Genomic DNA, 16,491 nt, shown 5'->3' on the forward strand with positions numbered 1-16,491 from the left:
GGAGGGGACAGACCCAGGACAGGTGACCCAAACTAGCCAAAGGGGTATTCCATACCATCTGACGTCATGCTAAACAATATATAGGGGTGGCTAGCCGGGGGGAGGGGGCCGGACTGCTCGGGGTTAGGCTGGGCATCGGTCAGCGAGTGGTGAGCAATTGCATTGTGCATCACTTGTTTGTACATACTATTATTACTTTCCTATTATCACCATTGTATTATTATTGTTATTATTTTATTATTATTTTGTTATTATTATTTTCCTGTCTTATTAAACTGTCTTTATCTCAACTCACGGGCTTCACTTTCCATTTCTCTCCCCCGTCCCAGAGAGGGAGGGGGGAGGGTGAGCGAACGGCTGCGTGGTGTTTAGCTGCCGGCCGGGTTAAACCACGACAGTCTTTTTGGCGCCCAACGTGGGGCACGAAAGGTTGAGATAACGGCAGATCTGATCAGAGTGTGTTAAACTAAAATTGGAACGATACAGAGAAGATTAGCATGGCCCCTGCGCAAGGATGACACGCAAATTCGTGAAGCGTTCCATATTTTAGTATATGTGCTCGCTTTGGGATATCATCAGAGGAGGAGGTGGGTCGTGCTGAAGAAGCCCCACTGTACAACCAGTTGCCAGAGAATGAAAAGAAATATGCCCTGTTCACTGATGGGTCCTGTCGTATTGTGGGGAAGCATCGGAGATGGAAGGCTGCTGTATGGAGTCCTACGCGACGAGTTGCAGAAGCTGCTGAGGGAGAAGGTGAATCGAGTCAGTTTGCAGAAGTGAAAGCCATTCAGCTGGCTTTAGACATTGCTGAACGAGAAAAATGGCCAGTTCTCTATCTCTACACCGATTCATGGATGGTAGCAAATGCCCTGTGGGGATGGTTACAGCAATGGAAGCAAAACAACTGGCAGCGTAGGGGCAAACCCATCTGGGCTGCTGCATTTTGGCAAGATATTGCTGCTCGGGTAGAGAACCTGGCTGTGAAAGTACGCCACGTAGATGCTCATGTGCCCAAGAATCGGGCTACTGAAGAACATCAAAACAACCAGCAGGTGGATCAGGCTGCTAAGATTGAAGTAGCTCAGGTGGACCTAGATTGGCAGCATAAAGGTGAATTATTTATAGCCCGATGGGCCCATGACACTTCAGGCCATCAAGGTAGAGATGCAACATACAGATGGGCTCGTGATCGAGGGGTGGACCTGACCATGGACGCTATAGCACAGGTTATTCATGACTGTGAAACATGTGCTGCAATCAAGCAAGCCAAACGGTCAAAGCCTCTTTGGTATGGAGGACGATGGCTGAAATATAAATATGGAGAGGCCTGGCAGATTGATTACATCACACTCCCTCAAACTCGCAATGGCAAGCGCCACGTACTTACAATGGTGGAAGCAACCACCGGATGGCTGGAAACATATCCTGTGCCTCATGCCACCGCCCGGAACACCATCCTGGGCCTTGAAAAGCAAGTCCTATGGCGACATGGCACCCCAGAAAGAATAGAATCAGACAATGGGACTCACTTCCGAAACAACCTTATAGACACTTGGGCCAAAGAACATGGTATTGAATGGGTGTATCACATCCCCTATCATGCACCAGCCTCCGGGAAAGTTGAACGATACAATGGCCTGTTAAAGACTACCTTGAAAGCAATGGGCGCTGGGACGTTCAAAAACTGGGATACGCATTTGGCAAAGGCCACCTGGTTAGTCAATACTAGGGGATCTACCAACCGAGCTGGACCTGCCCAATCAAACCTGTTACGTACTGTAGATGGGGATAAAGTTCCTGTAGTGCATGTAAAAAATATGCTGGGTAAAACAGTCTGGGCTACTCCTGCCTCAGGAAAAGGCAAACCTATTCGTGGAATTGTTTTCGCTCAGGGACCTGGATACACTTGGTGGGTGATGCAAAAGAACGGAGAGGTCCGGTGTGTACCTCAAGGAGATTTAATACTGGGTGAGAATAGCCCATGAACTGAATTGTACCATGTTAAATAGTATATTATACTGTATGTTATCACTACCATGATTACTATAGGTGACTAATTAGAATGTATGGAAAAAAGTGTAACCTGAGCATGACATAAATGGTATGGAATAAGGGGTGGATAGATGTCCTGGTTTCAGTTAGCACAGAATTAATTTTCTTCCTAGTAGCTGGTGGAATGCTGTGTTTTGGCTTGGGATGAGAAGAGTGCTGATAACACCCCGATGCTTTAATTGTTGCAGAGCAGTGCTTATACTAAGCCAAGGACATCTCAGCCTTTTGCTCTGTCCTGCCAGCGGGCAGGCTGGGGGTGCAGTAAGAGCTGGGAGGGGACAGACCCAGGACAGGTGACCCAAACTAGCCAAAGGGGTATTCCATACCATCTGACGTCATGCTAAACAATATATAGGGGTGGCTAGCCGGGGGGAGGGGGCCGGACTGCTCGGGGTTAGGCTGGGCATCGGTCAGCGAGTGGTGAGCAATTGCATTGTGCATCACTTGTTTGTACATACTATTATTACTTTCCTATTATCACCATTGTATTATTATTGTTATTATTTTATTATTATTTTGTTATTATTATTTTCCTGTCTTATTAAACTGTCTTTATCTCAACTCACGGGCTTCACTTTCCATTTCTCTCCCCCGTCCCAGAGAGGGAGGGGGGAGGGTGAGCGAACGGCTGCGTGGTGTTTAGCTGCCGGCCGGGTTAAACCACGACAAAAGGAAAGGAAAGGAAAGTTCTGTATGCAGGAAGGAGGTTTTGAGTGTGAAGGTTTATGAGTTTTCTGGAAACACGAGACAGACACTGAAAAAATGAGGATGTAGCATTAGCTCTGTGCTCTATCCTAAAAGAAAAATACTTAATAAGAAGATTAAATAGGGATGGAAACAGTGACAACAGCCTTGCCTATTTATGCTTTACTCCAAAAAGAAAAAAAAATCAAAATAAAAATGTCAGAAGGGGTATACAATGTATTCACACATAGATCCACTGTATCTACTGATGTCAACATAGGTTATGCTCCTATCAACAGACTAGAGAATGGTCCCTACGCCAAAAAGGGTACAGCCTGAACAGAGAAGTCACAGGATAGAGGAAAGAAGGGTGTGGATTTAGCTTTGAGACATGTGGCGTAAGGCAATAGAAAAAGCTTCATTTCAAGGTGAATGTCGTGTATGAAACATTTGAATATGATTTAAAGCACCATCATTCAACTTTTACAGTTATTGCAAGGATTTCTTGTAAAGTATATTCATGATGGAAGAAGCTCCTCAACTGTAGTGTAATACAGTACTGCAGTAAATCACAGAAGGCATTGCATACTTTCTAAGGAATTTAGTATCAGTAAATAATCAGAGACTTGGCTGTGATAGTAAGCTACTGGCAAAGGAATTAACTGGGTAATTGGTAACCAAAGAGAAATTCAAGTATTATGAAAAATTGGAAGACTATTTGTACCGAGATGATTTCATCAACACCAAGAGATATTACTATTTAACAATACTACTCGATAGTATTTTCAAATATAAGGATTACGTTTACATTTTGATCCTTTTACAATTCTCAGATTTGGTTTTAAGGTTAATTGAAAGAGGTAATGACAGGCTTATTATGACAATTTGACACGAAGAACTATGATACAACTTCACTGTCAGAAGAGAGTTACTAACACAGTATGCTGTATTTTGACAGGTCTTCCATTAAAATAAAAAATCTGATCCCTACCTTCTATAAATTTCTCTCTCTTTTATTTAATTATTTATTTTTTTAGGAACAGCATTAACATACATTTGCACTTTTAATAAATAAAAAAGTCTTTTTAATTTTAATATATATTTTAATAAATAAAAATATTTTATTTATTAAAAAAGTCAAATAAACGTCTTTTAAATTACTAGGCTGGCAGGATGCTGAAATCTCTCTTAGTTACATATTTCAAAACCATCTCAAATGCTGAAAATTCACATTTTTGTCAACACAACCATATAGTTACCCTTTATTTTCCCTCCTTTCCATGTTGCTTGTGCATTATCACAGAATAATTGAGGTTGGAAGATACCACCAGATTTCATCTGTTCCCACCCCTGCTCAAGCAGGGACACCCAGAGCAGGGTGCCCAAGACCAGATCCAGGCAGCTTTTGAAGACCTCCAAGAAGGGAGATTTGACAACCACTCTTGGCAACCTATCATTATATACTTTTTTTTTTTCTTTGGTGTTTCATCTCAACTCTACAAGCTTTTTGAAGTAAAAGAAAATCTCATATAATAACCTTCCACTACACTTCTGCTTAATAAAATATGCTCTTAGCCAAAAAAATAAAGGGACACAAAATAAAATATCATAGCAGTATCTGATTTTGACAGCTTGTAATTTTTTTTTTCTTTTTCCTCTGGTAATCTAGTTGATGAAAATCATGGTAAGACTGTTTCCATCACTACACACTTGGATATCACAGTTGTGCAAGTGGAGGATAAATTACTATTTCAGAAACAGGAAATTTAGCATGATACATAGAAAATTTATACTTTCTATGACAGGTCTTACTTCATCTCTATCTAACAATAACTTTACAGGACAGGTAGCTCACCAACTCTGTGTATAAGTTGTACAAATTTTAAAGTGACAATACAAATTAAAGACCAATTAATTCTAAACTAAGAAGTAATGCCTGAGCAATTATGAACTATTCTTTATACACTTAAAGGTCTTTAAAATCATTGCAAAGTTTATATAATACCACTTTTTTTTTCCTCATTTCTAGTACATATAAGCTTAAATGTGCAGAATATTGTAGAAAATGAGTATGCAGAGCCAGAACTTGGTAGAATTTGAAAGAAGGTAACACGAGTGAAATCAAGATACAAAGGAGAGCTTCAAAGAAGCTGGATGAAAACTTGTGGAGAAAAAAAGGACACTTCGAAGTAAATGAAGTTCTGTTATAGAAAGCATTCCAGCAAGGAGATAAAACCACCTTCCTTAGTCATTGCTGAGATCAATTTAGAATTACAATATATAAAATATACTATGAGTTCCCCAGTTTCATTCAAAAGGTAGCTCTTTGCTTTGGACCTACAATTCCCAGTATTACTAGAATGTGCAAGCATGTATAACTTTTCTTCTTTTTCCTATTCATAAAGCTATCATCACAAATAAAGACATTCGAATGTATTGTTATACACAAACAAAAACCTGAATACATTGATTCTATTGTTCAACTTCCTAGATATTATTGCAAGACAATTGTGGTATGCTTTTTTTTTTTTTTTCATAAGGAAATCTCTGGATATAATCTCTCTAAACATCATGTCAGAGATGGTGATTATTAGGAAATACAATATTGCAATTTTTTTTTCCAATGACTTGGGGAGAGGAGAAACTCTCATAAAAAACTCCAAGAGATACAACTTCTTGAACTTTTCCTTGTTTCCCTGAAAGATGCTTCTTTTAACTGAATTTTATCTACCACCATAAATCTGGCTGTGTTTCACTGGTTGAGGCACAGCCAGTGCATGATAAGAGAGCTTCACTTCCTATTGCCACAACAACCGTAGTGGAGGATGTAGTTCCAAAAAAAATGTTGAGTCAGAGGTAAAGAAGATAGAGAGTGGGAGATGTGCACAAAATACAAAAACAAATTGTACAGGGCAATATAGCCCCCTTTAAGATGCTGAGATATTTATGCAGAAGGGCTGGCATTGGAGCTATGTGGATGGAACAAGTACTTCATACCAACATTCTGGCTCTAGGACACCAATTTAAATAGCAATTTAAAGGGAAAAACAACAACAACAACAACAACTTGAGGCAAATGAAAAAAAAAAGAAGTTCATCTGAGTGGTAAAAGTATTTCTCAGTTCAAGAGTTGGATACCTGAGCCACAGAATACAACCATGGGAGCCAGAGGACAGAAATCAGAAAGAAAATAGGCATGGAGCAAGCAAGGCTTTTCTGAAATGTACCATATAGAGAAAAATCAGAAATGCCTACAAAATGTGGGAGCAAGCACAAGTAGCCTGGGAGGAACAAAGGAATTGTCTGAGCAGCCTGTGATCAGGTTAGAAAAGCCAAAGCCCAGATATAATTAAATCTGGCCAGGGACAGATTCTTTGTCAGCAAAATGAGCAGTGGGACCAAGTGCACCTTGGCAGGTTTGCTGATGACACCAAGCTGTGTGGTGAGTGCTGGAAGGAAGGGATGGCATCCAGAGGGATATGGGAAGGCCTGGTAGGTGGGCCTGTGCGAACCTCATGAGGTTCAACAGGGTCAAGTGCAAGGTCTTGCATCTGGGCCAGGGCAATCCCAAGCACAAATACAGGCAGGGAATAGATTGAGAGCAGCCCTGAGGAGAAGGACCTGGGGGTGGTGGTTGATGAGAAGCTCAACATGAGCTGTTAGTGTGTGCTTGCAGCACAGAAAGCCAACCATATGCTAGGCTGCTTCAAAAGCAAAGAGGCCAGCAGTGTGAAAAAGGGGATTCTCCCTAAGGTCCCTTCCAACCCAAACCATTTTATGATTCTATGAAATGCAAACAGCACCTGAAGTAAAAAATAAATCAGGAAAGCTGTTTCTATAAACAGAAGGAATGTTATAAGACATACTGATATTACAGGAAAATGATGAGGAAAAGATAATATAGTAATTGAGAAGGAAATTAAAGATACTTACAAGTCCAATCAAAAAAGATATTTGAGTGGTGGGGAAAATCAGTATGAAATATTGCCAAAGAGATATAAAAAGACTGCCTTTTTTTTTCTCTCCTAAATAGCATAATCAAGACAATGAAGTTTAAACTTAAGCAAGAATTATCGTATTTGGAAGTTTTCCTAGATTCATATTGGAAATAAAGGCACTGAGAAGTAGCTGGAGTGAAAAGCTTAGAATCCCCCAAAAGACTACAAGTGTTCTAAAAAATAACTTCATTCACAAGAGCATAAGCCGATAACAGAATTAGATCTCTGGAGGCATAACGTCTTAATTCATATTTTTCTTTAAAGGGAAATTGTTCCTTTCTTCTATTATTTAGAGTAAGAAGACTGGATTCACTCAATGAATGAGACAACGAGGTGATCTTTGCTTTGTCAGTGGTAATATTTGCTTTAGTGTAATATTCTACATCTGATTCAGAAAATGGATTTTCCTGAGCAAATACTGAGTGAGCACCAGCAGCAAATCCAGAAAATACCTGCAGTCTGCCCACTGTAAATCTAGAACTGCTGATAGCCTTTTTTAAAACTCACCATGATTTAAAGAGCTGTGAAAAGTAAATGGTTTTCCAATCCTGAAACCCAATCTTTAGTACTAAGGATGCAAATCTGCTTGTACTAACTAACATATAATCCCAAGGACTCCTAAATTAGTTACGTAACTGCTGAAGTCTGTATAGAAAACAATGGGCCAGCTTCAGATGACTGTGTGTTACTCCCTCTGAAATTAGCTTGCTTAGATTATAAGATTGTAAGTGGGTATGGACTCAGTGTCCTGAAACACTAGAACAGATCTACTCTTTGCCAAGAAATACAAGTTTGTGCTTCACGGAAAACAGATCTATTCTTCGAGTAGAGACTGAACTGACAGGCTTCAGGCATCATGTGCATGCAGTGTGCAATTGACACCAAATGGTAGTGAATCATCTTTTTATTTTTTTCTTTTCATTTTTCTATCCTCCCTTTTGAACTGATTCGGGTAAAAAAATAAATAAAGTGACCTAAGGCAATGAAGTGTTTTGAAGATGATGCAATTGTGTAGGAGCAACCTGATAATCATAGTATCATGAGAATGAATTAAATGGGGAGCTTATAGCTATGGTACCATCCAAGAACTGATTCTAGCAAATCTACCTTTGAATGCTAGATACAGCATTGCAAGTCCAGAGTCAACAGTGTCAACCTGGCTCAGAGCCTAGTGCTGCATCAGAAGGGACGTAGTCACCATACCCCCAGAGTTGCTTCTGTACCAATTCACTTTTCAACTCAGACTATTATCTTACTCTAATGTGCTTCCTTTCTGCTAGTCAGCCAGTACAATTGACAGATTAGGTACTACCTGTTCACACTGCTCTGCCTTTGAGTCTAATGGGGTAATGTCTGTCCTTCACTATCTGGCATAGCCACAATGTCACACCTACCTGAGCAAAGAATCATAGCATCATAGAATGGTTTAGGTTGGAAGAGACCTTAAAGCCCACCCAGATCCAACCCCCTGACATGGTCACAGACACCTCTCACCAGACCAGGTTGCTCAAAGCCCCGTCCAAACTGGCCTTGAACACAGCCAGTGATGGGGCATCCACAGCTTCTCTGGGCAATCTGTGCCAGTGCCTCACCACCCTCTGAGTGAAGAATTTCTTCCTAATATGTGTGCACTAGGAGTGATCTGAAATGACAGAGGGTCTGGATGATGTGAGATCTACTCTATACACATCTGAAGGGTGTTACTTTGGATTACACCTAGTCTGGCTCTTTAGATGGAATGCTTATTAGCAGCTGCAAAGACATGCACATTTAGAATGCTTCTGGAGAGCATCTTCATAAAAAAATATCCAATTTGTTTCCTCAAAGACCATCCCACAAGACAGAAAAAATCATCTTAAAAAAGCCCTTCTGATCTGAACCATAGATGCACCTTAAACTCAAATAATATTTTCTGATTACATTAATGCAAACATGATCTTGCATACACATATGATCTAAAAGAACAGGTATCGGTAGCTGATCCTGTAAGGCACAGATTGACAGTTCTAAGTCACAATCCCATCATTACCCTGTGAAACTACCAAGTGGTAACATGATTTTTTCCAGCAGATAATTGGATGGAAGCCTGAATTTCTGAAAAGGAAAGTGGCTTCTGTCTTTTTCCTTTTGTTTTCAGCAATAAAACAGAATCAAGTTAAATCTCTTGGTATGTGAGTAACATCACTTTTTCCTTTCAAATATAAATAGTCCTACAAAAGTACAATCTCTCTGACTGCATAGGCTTAGAAATAGATTAATGAATAATGCCTAAACATGTAAGGGTTTTTTAGAATAGGAGACAAATTTTTGAGTACTTAATAAAATACTTACGAGATAAATATTATCTTAAATCTTCTTCTAAATCTTGATATTTTTAAAGCTTTCCCTGGAAGAATATCTTGCTTCTAACTATTAGCCTTGTTTTGTACAAGGAAATACAGTTTTACACTGATTTCTTTTATCTATTCTGTAGCCAAGCACTTCCAAAGTGAGATGATTGTTTCAGATTAAAAAAAGGTAGTTATTATCTGAGAGGTAACAACTTCTTAAATTGTTTTGCAGTTCTTCATTATCAGCTCATTATCAATGAGCTGGAGGATGTGAGGAGTGCACTCTTGCCAAGTTTGTAGAAGACGCCACCTAGGGGGCTGGTCCATATACTCGAGCGCAGGGCTGCCATCCTGAAAAGGCCGGTGGAATGGTCAAACAGGAACTTCGTGGTATTCAATAGAGATAAAGAGTAAGTCCTGCCCCTGGCACTCCCTAGCCCCTTTCAATAGCTATGTGGAACAGCCTTTGTGTCTCCTGGTGGACATCAAGCTGGGCATGAGCCATCTGTGTGTCCTGGCAGCAAAGAAGGCCACAGCATGTGGGCTGAATGCGCACAAGCAGAACCAGGAGATGCAGGGAAGGGATTATTCCTCAGCACTTGACACTCATTTGACTGCAGCTAAACACTGCATTCAGATTTGCCCCCTCACCACACCCACGCTGTCATACACTGAAGATCAATAAATCAGAGCAAGTTCAGGGGAGGGTTACCAGAATAGCTGGGGCAGCCCAACCTGCGCCCTGTGCGGAGAAGCTGGGAGAGTTCAACTTGTTCAGCCTGGTGAAGGGACAGCTCTGAGGACAACTAACAGAAGCCTCCACTGGTCATCAAGACAGAGCTAAACTTAGTCGAGTGGCATGTGGCATTGGGGAGATGACAGGCATTAGCAGAAACAAGAGAAGGTCAGAGGGAACAGGCTGTACAAGCTCCATCCTAGAATGTTTTCGAGAATCAACTGGATATATTCATGAACGACCTTGTATGCCCCCATAGCTGACCCTACTTGAGCAGGAGGTTGTACTAGAACCCTCCCAATGTTCCTTCAATCTGAATTATCTTCATAGCCTGTGATACTCTGTACATGATACCCCTTTGCTCCTGCCCAGTACAAAGAGAAGCAGCCCAGCTGAGATGCTCATTGCAGCCACATTCTCACTGCAAGCATTACCGTCAGCAGATCAGGCGCTACTATAGGTATGACCACGAGATTACAGTAAGGTCGAAATCTCCTATTAGTTGTCAGTCTTTAGGGCACTGCTCTGGTCTGTTCAATTCACATACACCTACCAAAACCACTGAGTTGAGTTTTTGGCTGGAGCACTCTTATGTTTCCTCCAGTAATTTTACTATTAGGTAACTAAGAGTTATCCTACATTGGAGAATTTCCATGTGGAAGTTCTTAGGATAATAAGCCACATGAGCAGGCTCAGTACAGCAGTAACATAACTGCACAGATATGCCCTTGTACAGATTTCACAATAATCACAATGCTCAATATTTACATAATACATCTTGTGAATGCTTAACACACCATTAGCAATCTGCATTTAATAACTGTAGGGACATCAAACTGTGAAATGCTCAGATGGTACCTCATTGTTTTACATTTCAATATTAGTTTTGATTTTGCAGCATCTCTTTTATTACATCTTAAATTTTAATGAATTTGATTTGCATGTTCTTTGGGATCTGAAAGCATTTTACCCAAACTTATCAGAACATAGACACACAAAAAGAAACAACCACCACAGCAGCTGCTGAGAATTCCAGAAGGATGAAAAATTCTAGTAAATATTACAGAGAAATGTTGGAAAATAAAAAGATCAAGAAAGCAAGCACTACTGAGAAGAAAAACAATGAGGAAGGGTTCAAATATATAATAAATAAGGAATCAGTGAAGCAGCAGTAGGACCATGCAGGTGACAAGGGTAATATTGCGTCGATAAAAGTGGTAACACTGCCAAAAGAAAGCAATGAATTCTTTCACTCACTTATCACAAAGGAACATGAAGTAAATGCCATGAACTGACAGATACTACAGAGGGCAGAAGAGAAAAAATACTGAAGGTATTCAAGAAAACCCACAATGTATAAAGAAGTCAGGGTGTCTTGTCAGAGAAAACCACAAAACATAGCTTTTCATCTCCATGAATTTTAGAAATAGGTTTTGGTCTTACAACTTTATCTCCAAAATGTAGTAGTTAAGAGCAAATTGATACTAGGACTTTCTTACACAACAGTGAAAAGCTTGCTCTGGAAGTATGGGACTATGCATGTTATGGAGAGCAATATTATGACTGACTTTTTTCCTCATTTTACATGCAGTGATAAGAGGAGATGATGGTAAGTGCATGGTGCAGAACAAAAGAAAAGCAGTATGAAGATGTGACATCAAACATACTGAGAATGACTTCTGGTCATTTTCAGAGGTCGGATTCAGGAATAAAAACTTGTCCCAGTGGAGAAACCTGTATTTATCTGTATCTGACTGCAGTGAATCATAGGTTAAGGACTGAGAAGAGATACTTAATAGGCAAATCCTATCAAAAAAAAAAAAATCAATTTCTACATTCTGATGTAGAAAATTGTTTTTCTACTGAAATTCATTGTAATTAAGTGACACTGGAGGCAAGGAATGCAGTGTGCCTGCGTTTTGCAGATATTATGTATTTCTTCAAGTGAATTGGAAGAAGTTAAGAGTAAGGTAATAAAAATTTGCAAATCACACAAAAACCAAGAAGGAATTATCACCACAGAAAGAAACAACAGCCGAATACTAGTAGATTTTCTATACGGTGCTAAAGAACAAAATAAGGAGCAACTTTGGCAAATATAAGAACACATTTCTATGGAAAAATGAACAAAAATGTCATTAAAGAGCAGGGACTTGAATTTCACTGTGCTGAAAGCCTGAAAAGAGGAAATGTCAGAGAAATGTTAAGTTCTAGTTTCATTTTCCTTTGATTTGCTAACATTATTTGATCTTTAAGTTGTTTTATCTGTCTACTAGGTTTAATTTAAAAAAGCTAAAGTCACCAATACAGCAACCAAGTGCCTTTTATGTTGTGTTTAAAACCCTGAAAACAAATGGCCATCTTCACATGTGACTGGAACACAGTGTTCCCAGCCAAATACAGAAAACTTCAGATATATTTTTACAGGCAGAAAAAAAGGTCACAGCAATTTTTCACTGCTTAGATATCATGTCACAAAGCAGAGCTACTGCAGTACACTTTTTTCATGGCAATGACTGAAAATATATTTCTCTGCTTGCTGAAATCTATGCAAATGCATTGACATGAATGCAACTTGACATAGATTAACTTCTGCTGATTCATCAGGGTCCCTTACAAAGAATTAAAGAAACTCTGTGAGTGGGAAATAATTATCTACAGGGAACAATATACTAGCACTGCAAATATCAGGAAAAATTTCCCAAAGTGAGATCTATCAGAGAATTAAGAACACTTCCTCAAGGATAAAAGATAGAAAATGTATCTTTAATAACATCTAAATGGAGCATCTACATGAAGCATTCATGCATATAGTAAAATATAGGTAACAGTCCACTGACAGTGGCTACGCTTGAGAGTTTTGTGGCATATTTTACATCTTATCACTTTCCTGAAATGGTCAGTAGAATCAGTTGTGCTGTAATGAAGTTTGTGTAACATCTTTCTTTAGAACTTTTGCGGTACATTTTGACCTATGTACACAATACATTTATTCTCTTCTTAGTTAAATGACTGTAACAGCAATACAACACATTGCCTTTTCTTCACGAAATATTGGTTTCCCAGTATATGTTTTTTTAACAGTAGTCCCAGAAATACATATAAATAATGAGAAAAAAATGAAGATGTCAAAAATCTTACCTAATTATTAGAGAAGTTGTAATGGTTACCTTCATTAAAATGTACAGTAAATAAAATTCCCTACATGAAGCAACTTTCAGTCATACAAAATCCAATTTACATTTGTCATACTTACCATAAGAAGTCTATCTCCAACCTGCAGCCTCCCATCTTTTTGTGCAGCTCCTCCATCAATAATCTTGGTGACATAAATGCTGTTGTCCCCAGGGATGTGTTGGTTTCCCACTCCTCCTGCAATACTGAAACCCAGACCTGGAGAAGATATGAAAAACAAAACATTATCAGTACATGAATAACACTAAGTAAGAGTGTAATTGTATAATTACAATATTTTTTAAAGAAATGCAAACAATATAACAGGTATTTGAGGGGTCATATGCTTTCATTTTTCCTTGGAAGTTGAGGGACAGAAATAAATCAATGAAATTCCTTTCCACATACAATTATAGAAAGGTAAATATAAAAAGAATCAAACCAATCATGATTTTATAGTAATGTCTTGTCCACACCAGGGGACAGTGCAACCTACATAAATAAGTTATGGCATAACTTCTTCATGGTGGAAATTTCTGCTGACTAGTAATGAAACTCTGAAGCTTGGATTTCATTTTAATAAATATTGGTATAAAATATATCACAATCTACCACAAAAGAAATTAAAGGTATTCTTATTGTCTACAGAATTTGAAAAATACTGAGAGGTGTACTACAGATTTTGTAAGTTTCTGTAGCACCACATTAAAAGATGTGAGAAAATGAAAGATAAACGGTGTATTTTGATTTAATTCTGCTTTGCATATTTTTCCAGGACACAAATATCTTTGGCTATTCACATATAAAATAGGAAATTGATAGTTCACATATAACTTTCTCTCAGTTTCTCTCATTTCCTATCGTCAGACAAACTACATAAACAGACAGATCATTGCTCTCACTTGTAATAACATTTTTATCTCTCAATCAGAGAAAAGACAGAAACTACTGTGCTCCATTTCCATTAAAATCTACTTCATAAGGTATATTTTTTATAGATTATATATCTAATGGGAACTTTCATTTGAACAAATAAGCTGTTACTGACAATAACCTGCTTAGATTATTGCTTGAACCAGGCATTTCTCTTTTAGCTGAATAGAAAAAATAGTTGTTATCTACATAGAGAATAATAACTAGTTTTGTCTTTGATCATGGTGTTCAGGCATTCTTAAAGCAAACATATTAGTAATAGCTTCAGCGTGAGCAGTGAAAATGCAGTAGAAAAATGAACTGCCTGGAACTTGGCATTTTATCACAAACTCACCAGCGTGACTGCCTGTGCACTTAGACTTAAGCGATGGTTTATTTAATACACACAGACTTCTTTAGCAGCTATATGAGTACAGAGATAAGCTTTTTGAGTGAATTAAATCTCAAAAAAAAAAAAAAAAGTGATTTTTTTCTCACACTATTTTAATTTGATCATTATTTTTAGCTTAAAAAAATGTGAGGTCAGATAACATAGTGAGCTACTTCATGGATACTGTGAAAACAGTAAATTACAAAAAGAAACCTCTGAAATTATATCTCAAATTGAAATACTAAATTAAGTTGACTATTAACAGTATACATTAAGCTAATTCAGAAGTATGAGATAATTAAAATGAAGCTTTATTTAATTTCCAGCTAAAGCTGATGAGCACTGTTACTATTTATATTCTACTGCCAGGATAACTATAAGAATAAAAAGATTACATAAGGGTATTCTAAGAAAATACCCAGAATTAAAATTTTCTTTAAAACATTAGTTGTGGACTAGGAACAATGACTGAATGTTCCCTGGCGACATAATTATCACCCTTTTGGGAAAAAAAAAAAAAAAAAAAAAAAAAAAAAAACACCTGCATGTTTCTATCAGTAAAATGAAGCTCCAACAGTATTCCAGAATGATGATGACAGGCACAGGAAATGAGTGGGCAGCTCACTGCAGCTGGAGAGCTTTCTTCAGCTCCACTGCTCACCTACAGCATCACTGTGGGAAGATTAGGTTATCGTATGCTTCAATCCTCTTCTCTCTCCTTTATTAAAAGTGCACACTTGTAAAGGGCAAGGTCATTTCTGTCTATAGCTGTACCATATTTTGTGCAAAAGGGTTCCTAATTCATCCTTGTCCTGCTGCAGTATAAGCAAAGACCATTGCTTCTACTTGATGCAGTGCTGAGAGGGGTGGTGGGGTGGTGGTGTTTTTTTTTGTTTTTTTTTTTAAACGATGGTTATATCATAATTGACATGTAAAATCACACAAAAAAAACCAACAACACAAAACTTGTAACACGCTACCCCATTACAAATGTTTACGGTGATGAAAATAGAAACTTTTTGTGCTTTTTTAATGGACATAAAATGTGACAGCATGGAGCTATACTGTGTTGGTAAGCAGGGTCTGCCTTTAGAATCCATATAATCAGCCACAAGTATCAAAAGGTGTAAAAGAACTGAACAAGGCAAGACAAAATACTGCAGGGGTGAGGGTGGGTGGGAGAGCCAAATGAGGAAGAGAGAGTTTCCATGGCTTTTCTATCTGTAATGATCTGGATCCATTGCATAATCATACTTGTATGTGTTAAAAGATCACTTCTTGGGAAAAATGTGGAATGGAACCATGGCAACATTTAATTTTACTGAAATTATTTTTGCTAATTGCCAGAAACACTAGGAAAATATATTACAATAAATCTTTTGGGTAGGATTTATCTGGCTAAATGACATCAGACTACTATGCTAACCATTTATGATAGCTTTATAATCAATGAAAATTCATTAAAGACTTTTAGAGGGTGATTCATCTCATCTCAAACAGAAATCTGAAAGAGACAAGATGAATCACACTCTTGGTTTCTGAAAGGCTGGGGGCTGGATGTGGGAACAGGTGGGTGGGATGATCAGTGCGACACAGGTTCACAACCCAAGTTACATTCTCAGCTCCAATTATACTGAAGGTTTCTGCTTTGTTTTCAGACCTGAAAAAGGTTTGAGCATCTATGGTTTGGATCTCTCTTTTAACTGGCTACATCAGGTCAGTATTTCCGATTTTTACTTGTCTTTGAAATGGAGAATCATTCAAATGTATGGTAACAAAGGGAGCAAGATACGTTTTCTAAACTCAGTTGTTTGAATTGCTCTGTTGAGTTCAAAAATCAAAATAGAATGTTTAAATGTAGAACCTTTTTCTTACTGACTTCTTGACTTTTGTCAGGAAGACTTTGCCATCAGAATACAGAAGGATAGGAGACATTTTCAGAATTGCCCTTCATCTTACTTTCTGTTTTCCTTATTTACTCTCTGCTTCACAGCAACACATCTGCTTGGACAGAGAGCCCAATTTCCTCATAACAGGAATTAGATGGAGAAAAAGAGAAAACTACTTCAAGAGGAGAAAGGGAAGAGAATGGCTTTAATAGTGGTGTATGCATGTCCATGTCACACGGCTTCATTTAAAGCCACTGTAGACACATACAAAATTGTATAAAATGAATCAAACTTTATTTCCTTCCATTTACAGCGGGTAGGTGTT

General features: G+C 38.3%; 1 protein-coding gene and 1 non-coding gene across 33 annotated transcripts in view; one reads left to right on the forward strand and one right to left on the reverse strand.

The window, feature by feature from the left end:
- The window catches only part of DLG2 (discs large MAGUK scaffold protein 2), a 1,027,768-nt gene that overhangs the window by 286,751 nt on the left and 724,526 nt on the right, over positions 1-16,491 (reverse strand). For all 32 annotated transcript variants that reach the window (XR_011090260.1, XR_011090255.1, XM_068660895.1 and 29 more), the window contains one exon: positions 13,057-13,193. Coding sequence is in view for 30 of the 32 variants with exons in the window: in XM_068660895.1 (XP_068516996.1) it covers positions 13,057-13,193 (137 nt within the window). In the remaining 2 variants the exon portion in view is untranslated. The remainder of the gene's footprint in view (positions 1-13,056; positions 13,194-16,491) is intronic.
- LOC137850357 (U6 spliceosomal RNA) lies at positions 443-549 on the forward strand. Its single transcript, XR_011092501.1, has one exon. It is a non-coding gene; the product is annotated as a U6 spliceosomal RNA (small nuclear RNA).

Source organism: Anas acuta, chromosome 1, assembly GCF_963932015.1.
Source record: "Anas acuta chromosome 1, bAnaAcu1.1, whole genome shotgun sequence".
In the NCBI taxonomy this organism is placed as follows: Eukaryota; Metazoa; Chordata; class Aves; order Anseriformes; family Anatidae; genus Anas; species Anas acuta.